The sequence below is a fragment of the Poromitra crassiceps genome, assembly GCF_964638095.1.
Source record: "Poromitra crassiceps genome assembly, chromosome: 22".
In the NCBI taxonomy this organism is placed as follows: Eukaryota; Metazoa; Chordata; class Actinopteri; order Beryciformes; family Melamphaidae; genus Poromitra; species Poromitra crassiceps.
The window spans coordinates 6,341,004-6,366,205 of NC_139647.1; the positions used below are offsets into that span (position 1 = coordinate 6,341,004).

The window sequence follows — 25,202 nt, forward strand, 5'->3', positions numbered from 1 at the left end:
GTGTAGGATGGTATTTGTGTTTTTCCCTTAAAAAAACAGATGGCCCCATTTAGCATAGTGAGATGTTGCTCAGAGAATTGACTGCAATCGATGCTATCATTACTCAAATCCTAAACAGTATTAATTTTCCTTCATCAGTAATCCCTTTTAATTTACAGCACATAGTCATCATAGTATTACCATGTAGCCTACTGTAGACATAGGTCTTATTTTTAGGGCTGGGTTTAAAAAACTGATCTATGGATATCAAATCGATATTCATTTGAAGGAACTGATATCAATTCATAAATCCAAATATCGATCTTTTAATATGATTTTACCATGGATGCTTAGAGCTTTTAACACTGTTAATATTGATATTGAATCATATCGTATCGAATCAAATCGAATCGGGACCTTGTGTATCAGAATCGTATCGAATCAGGGAAATCAGTGACAATACCCAGCCCTACTTATTTTATCAGATGCTAATTCTGCAATGTATAATTCACAAAGAAAAGGCTTGCTTGTCTGTTTTGTACCAAAAAATGAAAGAAAAAAGAACAGCACATCCTCCGTCACTGACATGCCACTCTTGATCTTAAACGATACAGGCAAAACACAAACTCTCCCTCACACGCACGCCACAGCCACTGGCTCCAGCATTGTCTGGTTGCCTGGCAACTGTCGGCGTGGCGTGGTTGCTAGGGCCATGTGGGAGAGGGGGGAGGTGGTGCACTGCTCTGATTTCCAGCTGAATTGAGGCAGTCAGGAGGGAGAAGCCCCCCCCCCCTTCCAGTAGACACACAGGACTCCATTGAACAATAGAGCTGTGCCAATGCGCCCGAGGCTCGTCAGACAACCCCTTGTTCAGGGTCACACTGTGCTCGTCCCGCAGTCCTCCTCCATGACTAATGAACTTACAGGGAAGTGTCGTTAGGACATCTGATGATGCATCCATCACAGGCAGTGAAAACATTTGTGAAAGGTGCATTTCTGGCCATCTGCCATGTAGATGCATTGAGAGAGACACATAGCAGAAAGAGGGAAATCACAGTGGAGCCACCACACATACTGCTGAGCACAGCCTGCTCAGGCTAAACACGGATGAACTGCTGGGTTTGGTGGGAAAATATTTGCACGCTGTAACACGGCTCTGTGAAAATTGAGAATGCAGCAGCATGGAGAGCTAGCTATTTTAAAGAGCTAGACCAGGGCTTTTCAAAACCTGAGCCCATGGGCCTCTCCTCAGACAAAGCTTGGAAAAAGATGCCTCCCCTTGAGTTTACTTGCTTAGTTTCACTCAATTCTTGGATGCCTAAACAAAATCTCCAAAACTACGTACTGTATCTTTGTACCATATCTCTTTAACTAAATCACACACATTTAGACTATTCTATGTGATTTGATCACTTTTGATAGCTAATGTAATAACAAAAATAAAAAATGAAATCACTTTCATTCACGGAGCCCCCCCTGTACTGGGGAGGCCCACCTCCTACTTTGAAAACCTCTGAGCGAGACTATCAGGCAGCTATGCGGCCTTCAAATCTAGTTTGCTGGGACTGCGGCCCGGTATTGTGTTGTGTGTGTAAGGTATCGGTATCGATATGTGTCCAAATTGCATGAAATGTGGCAATGCGCTCTGTCCATCGGTTCCCAGCAGGGCACTCCCCCAGTTTGAAGTCGATGGGACAAATGGTTCTCAAGATAAACCGCTTTTTGTGTTGCTAGTAGTAGTAGGTGGCGCTATGTCGTATAGCACAAAATTCGGCACTGCTCTGTCGGGTTCCCAGCAGCGCACTCCCCAAGTTTGAAGTCGATCGGAAGAACGGTTCTTGAGATGCAAATCGTGACTCACACAGACGCCGCCACCCACCCGTCCACTTAGGCAATTATATGATAGGAAAGGACTATTATTACCCATCATTTTGATCTTGTGACCTACACAGCAGGTGGCAAATAATGTTGATCAAAAATGTAGCAAGAGTAGTCCATTTCTTGTGCAGGTTTGGAGGGTAAAAATGTGGTAAGTGCAGCCACAGAAATCCACCAGGTCTTATCTGTATTATGCTACAGGATTGATTTGATGAGGCAAAGCTCAGAAAGAAAGAAAGAAAAAAAAAGCCCACAGTGATAACAAGAACAGGTTTTTATTATTATTTTTGTAATACCATATATAATGCAATTGCATATCTTTGGCGAAAATAAATCTTATAAACATTTTATCAACAGAGGTTAGCATACAAAAACCAAAAGGTGCGTCTGTCTAACAGACATGGCAGACAACTGACACAAACTGATACTGGGTTGGCAGCTTTACTTAGTCAAATGCAACAAAATGTTCATCATAACCATAGTAGTTGCAACAGAATTGTGTAAAATGACAATCAATATTCAATAACAGCTGTCAAGCAATGAAGCAATTGTATGCAGCCTTTCATGTTGTATAAGTCCCAGGACCCCCATAACTATAAAAGGTAGCTCATCCACAGATCAACAAACATAACTTTTCTTTTGCAAGTGCTACAGAAATCTCTGGGTAATTCCTCACCAGTCCTGCCTACACTCTAAGGTAGGTCTGAAACTACACAGCAGCAGCCTGGGGGACTAAGTGGGTCTTTTTCCAGCTTCCAAAAGGGTGTTGAAAATCAATTTTAGCATCACACAGCAGCAATACCTGGAAGCATGAGTTATCAGTGGCAGTGAGTGTAACATTTCTTTTAGATAATGATCCTAATGTGTGATGAGGTTGACAGTGAATTTCAAATTTGACTACTTGGTCAAAATATCTAAATATAACCTATACTTTAGATAAACGTAAAACAATAATTAAATCAACTTCAAAATAAGTTCTACACGGGGAATGTTGGATGATCTGAAACGTCTACCCCTGCTATACATCAATTTTGGCAATAAAAGGTTTCAGGGTCAATATGTTAATCAATTGTCTTGTATCCAGTCTAACAAAAAGCAAAACAAAACATCAAGCAAACCTGGCAGTCGTGGTTAAATTGAAAACACCCGCTCTAAAGAAAATAGACATTGGCAAAAATACTTAATCACTAAAAAACAGTGTATTGCTGTAAAATAAACTGAGGAGAAAAATAAAACACTTTAGGAGGATTTCAGAGACGGGGGGAAAAAAGTTAATGTGCCTAGTGAGAAGTCATCCATTTCGAACGACCAGTATTTGACAGAGTACGCATTTAATAACCCCATAAATTAACGTCATAAATAAGGTGATGATTAACGAACAACAATTTGTTCTTTTGTTCACAGCGAAACAAGACCAGTGTATGCAAAATATCCTTTCTGAGAATTGCAGCTTACTTCTGCTGTGAACAGCTCCCACTCTAAAACGACAACAAAAAAAACCAAAGGATTGGTTAAGTCACGATACTGGTCAGAGTCCTCTCTACCCATGACCTGTTTGAATGATAGAGAAAACGAGGGAAGTGTTAACTCTAAAAATCACATCACTATGGGAACAGGGGGAACATGGTGACCACAGCCTCTGCCGTTCAACATCAGTGGCACAAGAAAATGTTTGGCACCGGCCATGCAAGCTATACTAACGGTCGTCGCAACACGACGTGATCTAGTCTAACATTTTTTCCATGTGAGAATTGATATTAAAGAAAAGAGTGAGTTTGAGCACTTCCATGCTTGCCTGTATTGTATGTAGCTTGTTTTTGCAGCCTTTATAAAAGCTCAAACTGTGCCCGTTTACATAAGTCACTCGCAACTTCCCCTCACTGAACTGCATGCAATCAACTGACGGTAAACAGCCCATTTCACAGCTTGAGAAGAGAGTGCTCACTTCCTTATTTTGTTCTATAGGAGAAAGAACAAGGAGGAGATCAGGACGAATCAGCATGTTTAAACAACCGGATTGGCTACACTTCCGGGTGCAACTGCCGTTGGTTTTAAACAGCAGTTCATGATGAAACCATGAACTCCAACTGCTCCTTCACACTTTAAGCCAGACACTCCATTTAAACTTTAAACGCATCACCACTTTTAGGACCCGATCACCTTAATTCAGCTGTAATTGACGTTTTGTACTGCTTGAGAATTCGCATTTTTACGTTTTATACTTTTTTTCAACCTTTATAAATGGGACCCTATGGAGCCAGCCTTGAGTGTAGTCTTTTGCCTTAATTCACACAATTTAAAACTGCGACAGTTCACACGACTTTTAACACGCTACATACATATGTTATGCACCAGACCCTTTGGCTACTTCCGCTCTCACTCACGCTGTCACAATAAACGATCTGATGTCTAGTTTTTGAGATATTAACGTTTGTTTTGGCACAGCTTTTCAGCTTTATTTCATACTAGTTTCTGCTGCAGTGGCACCTGGAAGTACTTGTTTGTTGTGGTGATGGTCACGCTGACGCGTCCTATACGATACGCTGGCCAGTCAGAAGAACCAGGGCTACAACATGAGAGCAGCACAAGTCTGCAACATCTCGCCTGCGAGCGACTGCACAGGTGCACCGTTCTCCCTGGCCACGACTCTATCGCCCCCCACCTCCTCCTTATTCACGCTCTACATTTTCTTGATTTGAAACCAAACAGACACCATCTTCCTCTGAGAAGTGAATGAACTTGGCCACAAGGTCAGCCAACAGAAAATCAGCTCTGTCATTTAGTCATATTCCTACAAAAATCAGGGAGAACACACAGGGAGGTATGGTCATCAAACTACAAACCCAAATAGTGGGGTCATAGTATACACGCTGTGGTACTTGACTGTTGTCTCTGCTCCTGCTCTCGACTATGAAGCAACTCTGTGCTCACGAGGAGGCATCAGAGCAACTCTTCTAACCAATGTCGAGTGAAGCTATAGCGAGGAGTTGGGTCATTCATTACAACCGACCGTCTTCACTCCAGCAGTACAACTACGTTGGTCAGCGAGATTTGGATGGAAACGGTGGCTGTCAAACAGCTTTTCTTTTTGTCACAGCCATCATCTAAGTCAACATGCACCTCGTCTCCATACAGGCACACACACATCTGAGGAGTAACCTATGCTAGCACACGGCCAACATCTACCAGTAGGTCAGATTAGTTGCTTGACTTTGCATAGGTTGTGCGCAGAAACATGAACACGATACATGTGTGTTTGCACATTAGACGTCAAAAACATACGGACGAATGAAAGGGACAGAATGAAGAGTGAGTTTATGAAGGGAAAAAAAAACAATTGAATAAGTTTCCTTTGTATGGCACTGGAATGGCCTCACAAAACCTAGCAAAGTAGAATAGCCAACTTTGCAACTAAATTTGGCAGTGGCAGAATAGGCTAACACTAGTTCCACATCTTGCTAATCCTGAAATAGAGCCAGAGCTCATTTGTAATAAGTTTAGCTGACGACAAGCTCTTAATACTACTCCATTCATTCCTCTTAATTGTAAAGTTTAACCAGCAACTCTGAAAAACACCACCATTAAATAACGTCAAAAAGTTAAGGTTGTGGATTAATTATTGCATCTCTCTTTAAAAGGTTTGTAGACCAAGACTTTTGTTTTCTTCAGCACAAAAAAAGGAGAACTTGATTACACCAGGAGGTTAGATTTTGTTTGTTACAAACATGCACTCATTCGCTTCATAAATAGATTCACTTGGAAGAGGATACAGGTTTGAGGAGAAGCATGCAACGCTTTTAGTTATAAAACCTTCAGCTTTCCCATTTTGTCTCTCCAGAGAAAACCCCTTGAATCACAATCATCTAATCCACCAGAAGCAGGTAGGTTGTTTTGGATAGGTATTCTGATGTTTCTCCACCCCAGCAGTTACCCCAGAGTTAGAAAAGTCTCTATTATGGCTTTGCTCTCCTGTGTGAACGATACTATTGCCATTCGTTTTGTTGGACAGTAATATCCCAAACAAAAAAGGCTCAAAATGGCCAATCAGCGATCAGATAAGGAGAAGGAGGCACACCGGGACACACGGTCAGGGGTCAGAGGTTAGGGTTCACAGGAGTCTGATGGGAAGAGAAAAAAAAAAAAGGTAACACTTTCTATGAAGGTCATGTCTATAATGAATTATGAGCACATTCATAAGACATTATAATGCATTTACAAGGCTTTATAAAACTCATTATGATTGTTTACAATCATGCATGACAACTTACAAGGTTTATAAAGTATTATAAGTGATGGACATAATGTATCATATTCAGCATTCATAATGATTTATACCTCCATGTCAAAATGACAAGTCAGTTTTTGAAAGAATAATCTTTTTGTTTTACACTTTACTTGCAGCCACCAAATACTGCTCATACGTCCTCATAACTGTTATAGTATCATACAATTGCTAATAACCTTATAGTGCTATCACTTTACTTAGAGCTCACAAAGTCATGGTATAATGGAATATTGTTATTATAATATCCCTGGTACCTTGTTATTTTGAAATCCTTAAACACCTGTTAAGATCCATGGCATGGAAGGCAAAGTTGAGAAGGGTGAATTTCATAGTATTTTTTTTTTGTTTCTCTCTTATTCATTGGTAACGTCATCCCTCATTACGGGTACCAACATTTCATTCTTACTCAGAATTTTAACCCCTCAAATGCCAGTTTGGTACATCCTGGCGCTGTTTTTTTACAGTGTAAAACACACAAATATTGAAAAAAAATCCATCCCACAAATGCTCAAACACCTTTCTTTTTTTACCAGAGATTGGCTGGAAACGTTTTTTGCAGGGTTAGATTGAAGGAGAAATCCCCATTGAAAAGCATGTAAAAAGGCATTTTTACATGCAAAACAGCAGAAAAGTGCAGATTTTCATTTTTTTTTTTACAATTCCAAGGTCTTTGGTCCAGGATGAGAGCATAAAAAAATAAAATTTTCGATCCATGCCATGGAATCCCAGCAGACGTTTCAGATGTATTTTTACTACAGGGTGACAGAAAGTGTCCCTAACATGGTGAGTGTCACACTTTTGGAAAACACCCAAGAAAAATGACCTGGGCTTCATTTCAGGCTGGTAGAACCAAAACTCTCCAAATGGCAGGCAAACATGGACCAGCAGGGTACCAGGTTAACTCCACCACTTATAATACTTTATACACCTTGTTGTAAGGTGTCATGCATGATTATAAACATTCATAAAGAGTTTTATAAAGCCTTATAAATGCATTATAATGTCTTATGAATGTGCTCATAATGCATTATAGACATGACCTTCATAGAACGTGTTACCAAAAAAAATCTTCATTTCCTGTTGAGTTTTGTGCTCTTTTTGCGTTTGGAGCCCTCCTCGTTTGAGCCGCGTATCCCGGCCAGGTGCAGCAGCGAGCCGGCTGCCTCCTTCAGCTCGTCGTCCAGCTCGGGCTTGGCCTCGCGCCGTGCCCTCTTGGGCCTCTTGACGGAGGAGGAGGGGGCGCGTGGCGAGCTGCGGCGCCCGCCCCTCTCCTCCCACAGGTCGGAGTCCTCGTCGCTGTGGAAGCCCTCGCTGCCCGCGCGCCGCGGCTGCCCCCCGCCGCCGCCAGAGCCTTCGTCCAGGGAGGACAGAGAGGAGGAGGAGGAGGAGCGCGAGGAGCAGCGCTGCAGTGCCATGCTGCTGTAGTTGTGGTCCTGCTTGGGATCGCTGCTCACCAGGACGGAGTCGGGCCGCGACAGGTCCAGAGGACTGTCAGAGTCACCTGCAGGGAGCAGAGGGTGCAAAGAGGAACCACAATGCAGAAAGATTAAAAGACAACAAGGCATTTTTTTACGGGCTTCTGGAGTCCTCTTTAAAGAAATTAAGTGTAGGCGACAGTGTGTGTTTTGGCAATAAGTTTCATAAAAATGCACAACAGCAAAGCAGGAGAGTCTTACTTAATGAACACATTTAAAGGAACACGCCAACATTTTTGACAGATTCGCCTATTTGCCATATTCCTGCTAGTTAGCTTAGCACAATGACTGGTAGTCCACAGGACTGGCTAGCCTACCAAATACACATTGCAGCTGCACCAATACGCTCTTATGTACATGTTGTGCCTTGTGCATTCACCACGCTATGAACAAATTGAAAAAACGCTATGTAAAATTATGACATTGTAATTTTCAAAACAGATACATAAGCTGGAACTACTTTCCTGACAAAACCGGAAGTTCCTGCTTATGTATTTGCTTCCAAAATTACAATGTCTCGTAATTTTGCATTATTATTTCCTAATCTGCGTAAGAGTACATAGGAGCGTTCTGGCGCTGTTGGAACGTGTGTTATTTGGGGACTTAACGGAGGTAGGCTAGCGATTCCTGCGGACCAGTCATTGTGCTAAGCTAACTAGCATGAGGGCGCGTAGATACTTTTCTATTGCACGCACAGAAAGAGAAGGGCATCTATCTTCTCATCTTACTAAATTCATAATAGCAACAGCACAAGTCTTACTTAATCATCACATTTAAAAACACAGGAAATTACTTGATTTCATTCATTCATTTACTAGTCTCCAAAACATATTTGAGGAGAAAAAGCAATATGTGCTCAAATTGTGCTTACAGGAAAACAGAGAGTTCCCAGGACCTTCACACTAGTATTGTTTGAAAACCATCTTTGACAAGAAGCAAAAATGCATGTTTCAAAAGAGAATAAGGCGAGGGACAAAAGAGAGCACCGCAGGGAGCACATATCCCAGAAGTCCCTGCATTTCCTGCTTCATTGGTGTAAAAGGCAATGGGATTTTTGCATGGGAATTTTGGTTAAATGCATGAAATAAGGTCTGTGATGGTTAACAAAAGTGTATGAAACAGCAAAGTTTGTGTTCAGCAAGAGAATCTTCACAAATGAGGAGGACCACTTTTATGACTTTTGAAGGCTTGAAGCGTTTTCCAGACTCATTCCTGCGGTACTCTATAACAGCAGATAGATGCAAGCAAGCAGTGGATGTGTGCGGGGGGGGGGGTAGAATGTGAGGAGACAGAGTAGGGAGGGAGGTGAGAGCATGGCTGGGTGTGTGTGTGGGGGGGTAGAATGTGAGGAGACAGACTAGGGAGGGAGGTGAGAGCATGGCTGGGTGTGTGTGGGGGGGTAGAATGTGAGGAGACAGACTAGGGAGGGAGGTGAGAGCATGGCTGGGTGTGTGTGGGAGGTAGAATGTGAGGAGACAGACTAGGGAGGGAGGTGAGAGCATGGCTGGGTGTGTGTGTGGGGGGGTAGAATGTGAGGAGACAGAGTAGGGAGGGAGGTGAGAGCATGGCTGGGTGTGTGTGGGGGGGTAGAATGTGAGGAGACAGAGTAGGGAGGGAGGTGAGAGCATGGCTGGGTGTGTGTGGGAGGTAGAATGTGAGGAGACAGACTAGGGAGGGAGGTGAGAGCATGGCTGGGTGTGGGGGGGTAGTATGTGTAGAGACAGAGTAGGGAGGGAGGTGAGAGCATGGCTGGGTGTGTGTGGGGGGTAGAATGTGAGGAGACAGACTAGGGAGGGAGGTGAGAGCATGGCTGGGTGTGGGGAGGGGGTAGAATGTGAGGAGACAGACTAGGGAGGGAGGTGAGAGCATGGCTGGATGCGTGTGTGGGGGGGTAGTATGTGTGGAGACAGACTAGGGAGGGAGCCGAGAGCATAGCTGGGTGTGTGTGGGGGGGTAGTATGTGTGGAGACAGACTAGGGAGGGAGGTGAGAGCATGGCTGGGTGTGTGTGTGGAGGGTAGTATGTGAGGAGACAGAGTAGGGAGGGAGGTGAGAGCATGGCTGGATGTGTGGGGGGTAGTATGTGAGGAGACAAAGTAGGGAGGAAGGTGAGAGCATGGCTGGGTGTGGGGGGTAGTATGTGAGGAGACAGACTAGGGAGGGAGGTGAGAGCATGGCTGGGTGTGGGGGGGTAGTATGTGAGGAGACAGACTAGGGAGGGAGGTGAGAGCATGGCTGGGTGTGGGGGGGTAGTATGTGAGGAGACAGACTAGGGAGGGAGGTGAGAGCATGGCTGGGTGTGTGTGGAGAGTAGTATGTGAGGAGACAGAGTAGGGAGGGAGGTGAGAGCATGGCTGGATGTGTGGGGGGTAGCATGTGAGGAGACAGACTAGGGAGGGAGGCGAGAGCATGGCTGGGTGTGTGTGGAGGGTAGTATGTGAGGAGACAGACTAGGGAGGGAGTGAGAGCATGGCTGGGTGTGGGGGGGTAGAATGTGTAGAGACAGAGTAGGGAGGGAGGTGAAAGCATGGCTGGGTGTGGGGGGGTAGAATGTGTAGAGACAGACTAGGGAGGGAGGTGAGAGCATGGCTGGGTGTGGGGGGGGTAGAATGTGTAGAGACAGACTAGGGAGGGAGGTGAGAGCATGGCTGGGTGTGGGGGGGTAGTATGTGAGGAGACAGAGTAGGGAGGGAGGTGAGAGCATGGCTGGGTGTGTGTGGAGGGTAGTATGTGAGGAGACAGAGTAGGGAAGGAGGTGAGAGCATGGCTGGGTGTGTGTGGAGAGTAGTATGTGAGGAGACAGAGTAGGGAGGGAGGTCAGAGCATGGCTGGATGTGTGTGTGGAGGGTAGTATGTGAGGAGACAGACTAGGGAGGGAGGTGAGAGCATGGCTGGGTGTGGGGTCTCTTACATGGGTCGGCGTGGTGCCCGGGGGCAGAATTTAAGAGCATCATGGCAGTGGCAGCATCAATGTCAGACTCTGGAAGAGGAGAGAACATGCTTGATGGTCAGTCCTGACAGATGTGTGAAAGCAGGGCGGGACGTCTCTCTAGGAGGAGGAAGGGGTTTGTTTTTAGCACAGAAACGCTGACCCCACTAACACTTACTGGACGGATTGGATTATGCAGAAGGAAACTAGTGCTGGGCGATAATTTAATATGATCATTTAGCGTCTTTCACTGGAATCATATCGTGACGTATGGAGAGATTTGAATATTGTGACACATTTCTGCTGTCTAAATTGATGCCGAAGTGCAAATTTTACTTAAAAACTCATAGAATGAGGTATGGTCCGAACCCGAACACCAAACATTCAGTTCAACGAGATGCACGTTCATTTGTTTATTGAACGTGATTTTGCGTAATCCTGATATACTGTATATTAGTAACAGGAAAAATCTTTTATCATACTATGTCGCCCAGCCCCGACGGAAACAAATCAGAAGATCAAATCAAGCTATAGATATTGACAGTGCGTCCAATCTGTTGAGATCTAACAAAGTGTGTGCCCCCAGCTCACTTCTGGGGCTGTAAATTATTAATGCTTACAGTGAGTGTTCCGTACTCAGCACCGCACAACCTCTGCCTGTCGTCAAGGTTACAGAAGCAGGAGGTTGGGGGGGGGAGGAGCAAGGGGGCTGAGACAGACTGGGAGCTCTCCACATTATGTTCTACACGAGCCTTCCATGGCTTGAAAGTAGGGCCGCATGATTAGGGGGAAAAACCGACGTTGCAATATATTTTGTTCACGCGATATATATTACGATATGAAAAAATACAGGAATTCTCACCAAATGACTTGAATGGCTCTATCAAGCCTTGCCCCTTTAAGAAGGTGCCCTAGTGGGTAACCTGCGCGGGTGACGTAGCAGGAAGTGAGTGTGGTTTTTAGCCGCAGCCAGAGTTACACGATGCTAAGTGAGTAGAGTCAATGTAGTTAGCTGCATTATGTTCACTGCTGTACCAAAATAAAGTGCCAGTTCTTCACTGCAGAGTTGGTCCAGACTCTTAGTAAATAAAAAGAGTGTTAGCAGCTACCGAGCCAGGCTGGGCTAAAATAGGCTAGCACAACACCAGGCTTCCCAACTACAGTCCGGAGCCATGAAAGTTGGAACGGTAACATACACTAGTCTTAACAAACCCTTCAATCTGAGTCAATTATGATATCAGACAGACTTCTCTTGTACATTAGCCGTGGAAAATGACAACCGTGCAAGTTTTCCATTTGTATCAAGCAGCAGAAATGTGTAGCACGACGCATTTGCGTGAATTTGCCTTACGCGACGTTGCGCATCCTTCCACGAGACTACTGCACATGCGCACGTTGCCATGACGATGCTGAAGCCATATATTGTACAGCCCTACTTGAAAGCATCGAGGTGAAACAGGTATCGAGGGTTCAAGCAGAGCGATGCCAAATGACTGAAATGTGCAACAAAATCACACACACCGCACAAACACAAGCTAAAACTGCACCGATTGGATCGGCATCTGAAGGTTCTTACTGGGTAGGCATTTTATATTTGATGTACCTGAACTTTAAAGGAGAATTTCGTTTTTTTTTTTAACCTGGAGCCCTCGCCTCACATTAATTATTATCTGACGACTCACCCAGTGTTCTCCGCAGCGTTTTTGTCCCGTCTTAGGCGTTGTTTTGAGATCAATAGTGTGCAAGCCAGTCCTAGAACGGAGCTCCGTGGGGGCCACGTGGCAGCGTTTTCGACCCATATCGTCATAATCTGATCCCTAAAGAACCAGACTGCTATTCTCCCCCGGGCTCCCTCCATTCTCCATTCCCCCTCTATTCTTCCCGGATCCCATTTCCTCCTGTCGGGTCAGTGAGACCAACTCTCGTCAAGTCCCGCGAGACTTTCCTGCCGCTGGCCTGTGGACTGACTTGACGAGAGTTCAGTCTATTCAGTCTAAAACTGTCTATTTACATGGATGAAAAGCACGCTGCCACATGGCCCCCACGGAGCTCCGTTCTAGGACTGGCTTGCACACTATTGATCTCAAAACAACGCCTAAGACGGACAAAAACGCTGCGGAGAACACTGGGTGAGTCGTCAGATAATAATTAATGCGAGGAGAGGGCTCCAGGTTTAAAAAAAAAAAACGAAATTCTCCTTTAAAAGAAGCTTCTCGTTCATTTTTTCCTCCAAGAAGACAGAAAAAAGACGCACTGAGACGGGTAGATTTGTTTTGGTCTCACCTTTGAAGGAACAGCCTTGCAGGAAGAGGTGGCGAGGGGGTGAGGAGGCACTGCAGAGGGGCAAACAAAGGACATGGACCATCAGCTTTTGAGCGTGCAAAGGAGCAGCAAAGAAAAGACACAACTGGAGCCCTGCACACCTCTCCATCGTTTAAGAGTTCAAAGAAATATAGAGTACAAACTTGTAGGGCTGGGTATTGGTTCAAATTTCAAGAATCGATTCGATTCCGATTCACAAGGTTCCAAATCGATTAATCCCGATTCGATTCGATTCCGATTCGACTCATTTCAATATCGATTTGGTTAGTGATACTAAAACATGTTTTTTGAGCTGTAACCTGAATTACATGATTGTCCAGTTATGTAACACAGGGGTTCCCAACCTTTTTTGCGCCAAGGACCGGTAGATACATGGCGAAAAGAAAGTTGCGGACCGGTTGTCAATTTTAATGGTTTTAGTTACACATATATTTACTCACCAGGTGGTGACAAAGGGTAAATAACAGCCTTTTCATCTGTCAATAAAGACACTTTCACAATTATGCACAGTGATTTGATTTCAGCCTATATAATTTCTAAAAGTAGATTTCCATTTATGTAGCCTACAGTATTTATGTTTTTGTTTCAACTACAAACATAAATAAACATCAACTTGAAACTATGTTTCAACTACCACACACAGCCTATAATATTATAGCCTGTTTATATATATAAAAAATCAGAGAATCAATTTTTTTAACCCAGCCCTACAAACGTGCTAAGGTGCTCATCTTCACTATCTATTACAAGTCAAAATCCCTCACACATCCAATCTTGGTGAACACAGTTGATCTGGATTTGTTATTAGACATTTTCATGCAAATTTTGGTAACATCATCAACTGATCATTTGCTACGGTATCAAAGGCAATACTCAGTGGTGAAAAAGGCCCACCTGGGTGGGGAGGCGGGCGGTGTGCAGAAGGCATGTGCGGCAGGGAAGTGTTGCTTCCTAAGGGCTTGGATGAGGTTGGGACGGTACTCGGGGTCGACACACCAGAGAGAACCTTTCCCATTGGCCTGCAGTAAAGAGAAGGCGGGGTCAACACACCGGAGAGAACCTTTCCCATTGGCCTGCAGTAAAGAGAAGGCGGGGTCAACACACCAGAGAGAACCTTTCCCATTGGCCTGCAGTAAAGAGAATGCACAATCAAACTTCTCACCCCACCTCAGACACGGGAGGCTGTGGCTACAAACAGTTACAGGAATTTTGGTAACACTTTATTTGGATAGTCCGGCTACAGAGAGTCTACAGAGTATTTGTAACATTTCAACAGCTTATTAGTTGACATTCAACAATTCAACCACTTAACAGATGTTCAACAGATTATCTATAGAGTATACAGGATCATTGATGAACATACTAAGACTGTAACATATGACACTAGGTGCAGGTGTGTGGAACAGGAAGCAAAACAGAATCTGTTTGAATCTCAACTAATAAGCTGTTCATTTAAAACATCTACAGACAAACCCAAACAGGTGAATTGTTAAAAGTCAACTAATGTCAACTAATAATCTGTTGAAATGTTACAAATAATCTGTAAACTCTGTAGTAGGGGTGTCAAACTTAATCGATTATAAGACACATCGCGATGTGGATGATTCTGCATCGATGCAGTCACATGACATAATCGATTATATTTTATGTTTAAAGTAGCCAGCCATATGCAGTAATATAGAAAAGGATGTGATACTTTGAGCTGCGATACTTTGAGCTGCATCAGAGAATCAAATCAAATCAGTGACAGATGAATTGTAATCGAATAACAAGTGAAGATTCACAACCCTACTCTGTAGGTGGACTATACAACTATAAATGTTACCAGAATTTGTATTTCAATCCAAGTGTTGATATTGTTATACGACTGAGTCCTGTGCGGATTTAACACATGTGATGATAATATACAATACAGTGTTCATTGAAAGCATGCTGTTCTGTCAAAATCCATTACAATAAATCTAATTTTGCTTGAGGGCACACAGTTTGAGGTACATTTTGCTTGCTGGCACACAGTTTAAGGTACATTTTCTTTGAATAACCCTGGGAAATCAACAAAATAGTGTAAAATACCATACATGTCAACTAGAAATTCCTTCAGTCATTAACAGACTCAGCAAAAGGAGGCACCAATCGCTCTAGGGCAGCATGTGAGGAATGAGTTTGTCTGTTGGAGAGAGCGTACGGCAGTGTGCAAACTGTCGCCTTATCTCATGGTGGTGTATTCTTACCCAGTCTGGGAGGAGGGAGGGAGGGAGGGAGGGAGGAAGGGAGGGAGGGAGGGAGGGAGGGAGGAGGGAGGGAGGGAGGGAGGGAGGGAGGGAGGGAGGAGAATAACCTTGACTCAGATTACCAACCAGCTCCGATGCAGGAAGAAGGAAATGTCACCATGGCAACGGAAACCACCAGCCAGTGTCATGTCATCGCTGTCGGGCAAAAAAATACCTTGTATCTCCTCATTTTCTTTTTTCCATTAATGGATTTTGTGGCTACCCGAAAATAACCTCTGAAAGTTTCAGGTACTTTTGGACCAGCAAAAGATGTTATATTCCTGGTTATTAATGTTGTTATTACTATTACACTATGTTAAAATGTGATTTCTTTTATTTTTTTTAGATACAAGGTTTCCGCTAGAATAGCGACAATGTGAAACTGGTGCTGGTGTCTGAACGCTGTGCACCTGCGTGCTGCGGGGCCTACACCGCACCGCGGCGTGCTGGGTGCAGACCGCCATGCCCTCCCATGGTGAGACAATAACAGCTCTGAGCCAGGGCACAGCGCTGCCACAACTCAGCCCTCACACTGAAGCTCAGAATGCCAACCAACATGTCACTGCATGGATCACTGTGGTCAACATGTCACTGCATGGATCACTGTGGTCAACATGTCACTCTATGGATCACTGTGATCAACATGTCACTCTATGATCACTGTGGTCAACATGTCACTCCATGGATCACTGTGGTCAACATGTCACTGCATGGATCACTGTGGTCAACATGTCACTCTATGGATCACTGTGGTCAACATGTCACTCTATGGATCACTGTGGTCAACATGTCACTATGGATCACTGTGGTCAACATGTCACTCTATGGATCACTGTGGTCAACATGTCACTATGGATCACTGTGATCAACATGTCACTCCATGGATCACTGTGGTCAACATGTCACTCTATGGATCACTGTGGTCAACATGTCACTATGGATCACTGTGATCAACATGTCACTCCATGGATCACTGTGGTCAACATGTCACTATGGATCACTGTGGTCAACATGTCACTCTATGGATCACTGTGGTCAACATGTCACTGCATGGATCACTGTGGTCAACATGTCACTCCATGGATCACTGTGGTCAACATGTCACTCTATGGATCACTGTGGTCAACATGTCACTCTATGGATCACTGTGGTCAACATGTCACTCCATGGATCACTGTGGTCAACATGTCACTCTATGGATCACTGTGGTCAACATGTCACTCTATGGATCACTGTGGTCAACATGTCACTCCATGGATCACTGTGGTCAACATGTCACTCTATGGATCACTGTGGTCAACATGTCACTCTATGGATCACTGTGGTCAACATGTCACTCCATGGATCACTGTGGTCAACATGTCACTCTATGGATCACTGTGGTCAACATGTCACTCTATGGATCACTGTGGTCAACATGTCACTCCATGGATCACTGTGGTCAACATGTCACTCTATGGATCACTGTGGTCAACATGTCACTATGGATCACTGTGGTCAACATGTCACTCCATGGATCACTGTGGTCAACATGTCACTCTATGGATCACTGTGGTCAACATGTCACTCCATGGATCACTGTGGTCAACATGTCACTCTATGGATCACTGTGGTCAACATGTCACTATGGATCACTGTGGTCAACATGTCACTCTATGGATCACTGTGGTCAACATGTCACTATGGATCACTGTGGTCAACATGTCACTCCATGGATCACTGTGGTCAACATGTCACTCTATGGATCACTGTGGTCAACATGTCACTCTATGGATCACTGTGGTCAACATGTCACTCCATGGATCACTGTGGTCAACATGTCACTCTATGGATCACTGTGGTCAACATGTCACTCTATGGATCACTGTGGTCAACATGTCACTCCATGGATCACTGTGGTCAACATGTCACTCTATGGATCACTGTGGTCAACATGTCACTATGGATCACTGTGGTCAACATGTCACTCTATGGATCACTGTGGTCAACATGTCACTATGGATCACTGTGGTCAACATGTCACTCTATGGATCACTGTGGTCAACATGCACCGTCTTTTGGTGAGTCAGCCCATGAGATGTATGGGCAGTTTTACCCCACTCGCGCGCCAGCCGGTTAACATTTTGTCGGCGTTCCCACACATGCCGACTGTCTCTATGAGAGAGATACCTTCTTAATTCCTGTAACTCTTCTGTTTCCAAACCAAATATTTGTTCAAAATATGAAGGGTGCAAAAGCCAACATGGTGGCCACACACTCATTTCCTATTCATTTCACAAGCATGTTTAGAAACGTGTGCAGGACGTGTGGCACAATGGACTTGCATGCATGTATCATGTGTGTATGAGACAACTTCTGCATTCCAAATGTTGGAATTCAACAGAAGTGAGCATGGGTGGCAAAGCGCTCTGTGCCAGCAGCAGGACCGGCTGACGGAGAACCTTCCTAACCCAGTGTCGGTCATGTTTGCTGTCCTCTCAGTGTGACGATGAGGCTTCTGACTGCGTGCGGCTTGGCTCCCTGCTGAAACAGTTGCACTCACTCGTTGTGCTTGGAGAGACAAAGTCCTGTCGGAGTGGTGGTGCTGCTGTGTTTGCATTTCCTCTGGAGGAGTATCTGTGACCTTGACTGGATTGCAGCCTTATCGCAGCCGAGTCAGAGGTCCCTGAGGCTGTGTTACTGTCACATGAGCCACACTGCAGCTCTCTACTGCAACGCCACGTCCAACAACACTCCTGCGCTCCACAAAGATAGCCAAGGTGTAACTGACCACCAGGGGAGGAAATTAACTTTTCTAAAAGGAGGGCTATTTCTGCCCCTGCGAAACATATTTCAGTGGCATTTTGGATCATTTCCAGGGCAATTTGATCAAATGTTGGGAAATAACTTAGTTGCACCTAGGTAGTCAATCATATTTTATTTCTAAAAGTTCATAAACAATCACAGTTAAAGATTTAATTTCCTATCTCAACAAAACTGTTGATTGTCTGGCATGTTATTAATGTACTTGGCAAAAACATGAGTGAACTAGCTGACCAGCTAGCTTGTGCTGCCTGTCACTGAGTATGCTAGTAGGAGGAGGGGCGGGGTCGTACGGATGCCTAGCTGGTCATTTTCGAGTACCGTATGTTAAAATAAAGAAAGTATTCAACTCTTTATTTTATGGGGGCATTTAAAAGCCCTACCCCAGTTCCAAGGGTCATTCTAGATTTTTTAGGGGCATTTTGCCCCGAGCCCCCACTAACTTCCTACCCTGCTGAGTGACCACAGCAGCTAAAACCATGCTACTCCTAATAGAACCCACTAAGTATTGAAGTTAGAGGGGCAACTCACCCTAAAATCCAAAATACACATTTTTCCTCTCACCTGTAGTGCTATCTATCCATCTAGATCGTTTTGTGTAGGTTGCCTGAGTTTAGGAGATATCGGCCATAGAGATGTCTGCCTTCTCTCCAATACAATGGGACTGGATGGCACTCAGCTTGTGGTGCTCAAAGCTCCAAAAAAATGCATGGGAAAAACTCAACAGCAATGTCTCTTTCCAGAAATCAGAGTGAGCGGTTTTATGTAGGAATTATTTTCTTTCGACCGAACTACACCCGCTAGCTGCTATCTAGCTGCTGATCTAGCTGCAGTTTCATGTAGGAACTAGCTAGCAGCTATCCAGTTCCATTGTAGAAGGCAGACATCTCTAAGGCTGATATCTCCAAAACTCGGCAACTAACACAAAACCATCTAGATGGATAAATAGCAGTACAGGTGAGAGGGATGTAAAGAAAGGGAAAATGTGTATTTTAGATTTTAGGATGAGCTGTCCCTTCAAGTCAAACTTGAACAAACATTGCAATTTCCCAGTGGTGCATGTGTGAAGTGTATAAAACCCAAGAGTGAGTTGTTTGCAAACCTACCTTTCCCAAGCTCCTATCCACCTTGCGGAAACATTTGTTCAGGGACAGGTTGTGACGCACAGAGTTCTTCCAACCAGTGGGCGCATTGGAGAAATAGGGGAAGTGCTCAAGGATCCAGCCGTAGATCTCTTTGACGGGCAAAGACTTGCTGGGCGACTGCTCGATGGCCATGTAGATGAGGAGCGAGAAGGAGAAAGGCGGCTTGGACTTCAACGAGTCCCGTTCTCTGCCTCTGCCGTGTGACGACGACGAAGAGGAAGATGAGGGGCCCTGGGTGCCTTGGTCCCCCTCGATGTCAAAGAGGGGGCTGGGGCTGGGCTGAGCTTCGGGGCCCCCCAGGGTGAAGTTCTGCAGCAGGTTCTCGTGAAGCCAGTTGAGGTTGGTCAGCTCCTCGTCCTCTGAGCCTCCGCTACGATCCACGCTGGTGGCCAACGGGCTGGACGCGCACTCGGCCTCGGGCAGCGTTCCCGCACCGCATGCACCTCGCAGCCCCGCCCGCTCCTCCTGCATGCCCGGAATCTCCGTTTTCTTATCTGGCGACATCCCAATGATTGGACCCATTAAATCAAGGTTGTCTGGAGAGAGAAGAACAAGAGGTGGTTCATGTTAAATAGCTAATACAGAGAGGCTACTCACAACACTTGACAAAGCCACAGATTTGGATGGTGAGCGGTGTGAAACGACTGGATGCGACATGTTGGAATGATGTGCTCTTTGAAGCGTTTTCCCTGGGGGCACCACGTCTCCTGTAGGCGATATTGTTTTTCGGATGATGGCGAAGGCTATGCGAAGGCATAACCCGCCCCTCTCTGCCTCTGATTGGCCTAGCGTCAAACTTCCATCCAAACACATTCGCTTGGCTATCCTGCATTACATCTCTTTCTACAGTCTGTGGTCAGACCGTCAGACTCAGTGGGTCAGACAGACCTACAGCAGTTACGCTTGCTAGGCTGCATGAAAGACGCCAGTGTGTTTATGTTTTTAACATAGTCATATCTATGGTTTATTATGCTGCCGCTACTCTTGGCAGTGCACGTATGTAGCCTATACTAGACAGAGAATTGATCAAGGGTGATATAAAGCGTCATTTACATTGAACTAATTCAGTTCATTGTAACACAAGAATGACATAATAATAATAATAATGTATGTATGTTTGTATGTATTTGAATTTAAATATTAATCAGAGGAAACAAGGTGATGACATTTAGAATGACAAGAAAAAATACACATTCATATGTCTGTGCAATAGGCTAAGTAGGCCGAAATAACTCAGTTATACGTTTGCAATTGTAACGTTTAATATAATAAAGTAGGATCTCACACATAACCTTTTGATTCTATATGCTGCCATCTGCCATCTCATGCTTGTTGATTTAATGATTGTTTTGCACCTGCTGCTCACGTTATGAACAAATGCTTAGATGACCCTCATATCCTCAGCAGAAACTAACTGACCGCATAGTCATTTTAATAAAGTATGAATGTTAGCTGTCCAGCAAACACACCACTAATAGCCTATCTAGTTATAGTAATAATGCTTGGAAGTAGCCTACTTCCCCCCCCGCAGCATTGTGACATTGAATGAAAGTATAGGCTCGTTTGAGATGACTTCTGGCTCGCCTGGGATGCAATCAGCCAATCAGAGGCAGAGAGGGGGGCGGGTCATGCCTTCGCCTAGCCTTCGCCATCATGGGGAAAAAAATGTCGCCTCCTGTAGGTGTGCCTGTCTGCTTCCATTGCACTTCCTGGTTCTCTCTCACCGTCCCTCTCCTACACGCCTGGTGAGGACAGAGAGGCTCTCTGCTCTCCCCTCTTGACTTCAGCCAAGGACCTTGGAGGAGGTCCTCTCGAGCCACTGAAGCGACTTAAGGCTGCACTCCGTGACGCCCACCTCATTTCAGACAAGACGCAGCTGCTCCTCATGTGTAAATGAGCATGAAACCATCCGGAAACAACGTGGCCAAAGCCACAGCGTTGAGTGGAGGGCCTCCGTCTCACAGAGTGGATGGCTCTTCAACAGATCTGCATTCAGCCAGGGGGGGAGGCTCAACTTGTCACAGGTCAGATGAAGTGGTGAGGAGAGAGAGAGGCGACAGACCGAGCTGTCCTCAGTCATTTCATCGCACTAGGAAATTCAACAATACTGATAGACCGATATCATTGATAAGTGCCAAGACTGCTTTTTGATGTAGGGACATAGTTCAAGTGTATAGAATGAGCACTGTCAGCATACACAACTGAAGAAACTGCCCAAGAGGGCAGTGAATGTGATTATGGGTAGTCTGGGCCCAAAAGCTTGGCATCTGGTCATCCGGTAACGAAGCGAAAATGGCCTTTGAAGAGCCGCTGGATAGGAACTTTTCTGTGCTCCAAAAAACAATTCTGCTCTGAAAACAGGTTGTCATAGTAAATTAATGTGATGCGAGTTATCGACCTACCTACTGTATGTAGCTAATACACCAAAATAAAATGAACTAACAACATGTAAAACCATATTTCTATGGGGGAACGATAACACTAACACATCCACCAGAACATAATCTGGATCTGGGGTGGGTCTTAAAGGAACACTCCGCCCATTTTCAACCAGCTTTGTATCATTAGAACATCAGTAGTATATCAGAAAACTGTAAACGGTTTTGAAGTCTGTCATTTAATTTGACAGTTATTGAGTGTTAAAGTGTGGACCAGTGACATCACTGGTCCACACTAACTCAAATTAATAACTCATTAACTCAAATCAACTCTATAACTGTCAAACTATTCATCATTCATCTAGTTTGACAGTTATTGAGAGTTGATTTGAGTTAATGAGTTATTAATTTGAGTTAGTGTGGACCAGTGATGTCACTGGTCCACACTTTAACACTCAATAACTGTCAAATTAAATGACAGACTTCAAAACCGTTTACAGTTTTCTGATATACTACTGATGTTCTAATGATACAAAGCTGGTTGAAAATGGGCGGAGTGTTCCTTTAAGCGGAAAACATGCTTGTGCGTCAGCCTCGACTTGGGTGTTCTCGGACGTCAGCTTGACGAGGGGGCAGCTAGACCTATATACTCAAGACGTCAGCTTGATGAGGGGGTCGCAGGGGAGTCCCCAGCAAAATGAGTAAATTGTGTGATTGGCACAATGTAGAGTAGTGTATAAGTAAGGGATAATGTATATTGAGGCGGTGATTACAGGGGAAATAATGACCGACAGGTGATGATTGAGCCCGACGCGCAGCGGAGGGCTTAATGATTCACCTGAAGGTCATTATTTCCCAGTAATCACCGCCTCAATATACATTATCCCGCTTAGAACACGGCCTACAACTAAATCATTCAATAATCTGACAAAAATAATTATTCAAATAGATTTTTTAATAGCGTTTTCAACGACAAAGCGGTTTCATTCGTAATTGGCACACAAGACACCACAGCTGCAACTGGTTGGCCTAATTAGTAGTGTTTGCTGACAAAAAGCTCTTATCAACTGATTAATCCAGGTGTGGCAGAGCAGCGGTCGGTTGTCGAGAAATAATGACCGGTGAATATTGTTGATTGACCAATCAGAATCGAGTATTCGAGAGAGCCGTGTTCTAATATAGTACAATCTATCAGAATGGGTTTGCAGCCATACAGGCAGGCTGTGGTCTCACACGCTGGGCGATGAGGCCAAGAAGAGCACAAAGAGATCACTCCTCGCCTCTGTGTCACCATGACAACCAACCATGCTGTCCCTTCAATTAAGAGCACAAATCCTCCAAACAAGAGTCAATAAGAACACAAGTCATCCATCTTGGCTGCTCTGCCACAAACAATCAGTGAGCAGCCACCCCACTGTTCCCTCCAGTTTCTGTTGGTTTGTTTGTTTGTTTGTTTTAGCAGCTGGTGGAGGGAGGGTTTCGTTGTACCTACATGCGCGTGTAGTACGCCGGCGGTTATTTATTTTTATTTTATTTTTTCCCTGATTTTTTTATCCCATGGGGAGAGCCGAAACTGGCTCCATGCTTCCTCCAAGACATGGGCAGTTAGCCAGCCACTTCTTTTCACCTGACAGGGGAAGCTTCACCGGTAGGACATAGCACGTGGGAGGATCACGCTATTCCAACCAGTTCCCCTCCCTCTGAACAGGCGCCCTTAACGACCAGAGGAGGAACCACATCAGCAACCAGGATATTGCATGTTTTGGTGAAGGGGGTTCCTATATGAAGTAAACCCCCGGGAGGCACGGGGAGAACATGCAAACTCCACACAGAAAGGCCCTTTTGACGACCCCACCCGGGCGGTGGGCACTCGAGGACATGCGGACGGGCACGCACTCCTTCAGCGTTCAGTGTCCCAGGTGAGAATCGAACCCAGGACCTTCGAGCTGTGAGGCAACAGCGCTTACCACTGCACCACCGTACCCCCTAAAGTAATGTTATTTAAAGGAACAGCTCACCCTAAAATAAAAAAAGACACGTTCTTCCTCTCACATGTAGTGCTATTTATCCATCCAGATGGTTTTGGTGTGAGTTGCGGAGTTTTGGCGATATCCATCAAAGAGATGTCTGCCTTCTTTCCAACACAATGGAACTGGACGGCACTCGGCTTGTGGTGCTCAAAGCGCCAAAAATGTATTGGAAAAACTCAACAGCAATGTCTCTTTACAGAAATCTAAAAATGAGCTAAAATAGTTAAGTGATCTAAAATAGTTTAAAAAAACTCATAGAAAAAAGTCTCAAGCATTTGCATTTATCAATGTTAAGATACACGACCAGTCAAAAGGTTAAATTGACACCATCTTTTTCTTCATTTTGTACCATTTAGAGCAGGGTTTTTCAAAGTGTGGGAGATAAGAGTGGGCCTCCCCTCAGCTGCCCCCCACCCCCCCCAATTAGTATTGCCATTATTACTATTAGTGTTGTTTGTTCCACTCGGGCATAAAAACAAGTTCCAGAAATGTTGTCAACATCTTGATCCTATATTCTTTCAGATTAAAATGATCCACACATGTTACAAAGAAGCAATCTGGAGCACACGGTCAATTTTGACAATTTAATAAGTCAACTCAGTCCCACTTCTGAGAGGCACTGGTTTGGCCTGGTTCATCAGCTGAAGCACAGATTTTCCCTCTTTGTTATACATCTGTATTACACTCAGCCCAAGTTCTCCCACATTCATGCTTATTGTGGGGGGGGAATGTAACCTTACCCTGCAGTCCAATAACTACATTGAAAACAGTGTTGTTGTTGTTGTTGTTGTTGGTATCGTTGTTCATACAGGAGTGCCCTATCCACACACACATTCACACCTGGATGCTGCCCAGTACAGCCACAGTCTGATCTGCTGGCCACTGATCAGCTCCACTGGAGCGGTTGGGGGTTAAGGGCCTTGCTCAAGGGCACCTCAGTGGTGGTAATGAGGGAGGGGCAAGCGCTGCCTTTTCACTTTCCCCACCCAGATTTATCCTGCTGGCCCCCGGGGATTGAACAGACGACCTTCTGGTCACAAGCTCGCTTCTCTAACCTTTACGCCACCACTGCCCCACACTCAATGAAATCATCCCTGCACACACCATGTGACACCATGCACTGCTTCTCATAGGCTATCCCTGTCTCAACATTGTGCGTAAGGCTCTCGGCAACGCCACAGCTTTTCACATCTCAACGCCGTATCAATCCTTCACACGTGTGCTCGCATGCGGTTCGCGGTCTTAAAGGGATACACACACAAATGCTGCATCAGGTATCAATGGGTTCATCCTGGTCAACGCAGAAAAGCCACACTCACACAGGTACGTTGAGAAGGGGATGAGCACTTTTATAGCCTGGCAGGGGAGCATCGCCGGGACCAATCGATGAAAATCCAAACTTTCAATCAGGTTGGTATACTTTTCGTTTTCTGCTCGCACCAGACGTCGTCTCCTCTCTCTCGTAGGTAGCCGACAAATTTCGTTTCATTGACATGAAGCCGCGCTGCGCCTCCCCCTCAAGTTGTCTTGCGCCCCCCAGGGGAGGTACAAGTGCACATCACACTTTGAATATGGCTGATTTAGAATAACACGAATGGAATAACAGTGTTTCCCCCTAGAAGAAATGTCAGGCCTGGAGGGATTTTGAAAAAGTACCCCGACCGCAACGGCGGGGGCCCTCGCTGGCGACGCTAAACTTTTGGCTAACCT

At 45.0% G+C, this 25,202-nt stretch overlaps 1 protein-coding gene across 2 annotated transcripts in view; it reads right to left on the bottom strand.

The window, feature by feature from the left end:
• Window positions 1-2,134: 2,134 nt before the first annotated feature.
• Window positions 2,135-25,202, bottom strand: part of foxn2a (forkhead box N2a) — a 44,734-nt gene continuing 21,666 nt past the window's right edge. For both annotated transcript variants that reach the window (XM_083658654.1, XM_083658655.1), the window contains exons 2-6: window positions 19,046-19,620; window positions 13,762-13,886; window positions 12,829-12,878; window positions 10,528-10,596; window positions 2,135-7,643 (exon numbers count right to left, since the gene is read on the bottom strand). In XM_083658654.1, the coding sequence (XP_083514780.1) occupies window positions 7,213-7,643; window positions 10,528-10,596; window positions 12,829-12,878; window positions 13,762-13,886; window positions 19,046-19,606 (1,236 nt within the window). In that variant the 5' untranslated portion in view covers window positions 19,607-19,620 and the 3' untranslated portion in view covers window positions 2,135-7,212. The remainder of the gene's footprint in view (window positions 7,644-10,527; window positions 10,597-12,828; window positions 12,879-13,761; window positions 13,887-19,045; window positions 19,621-25,202) is intronic.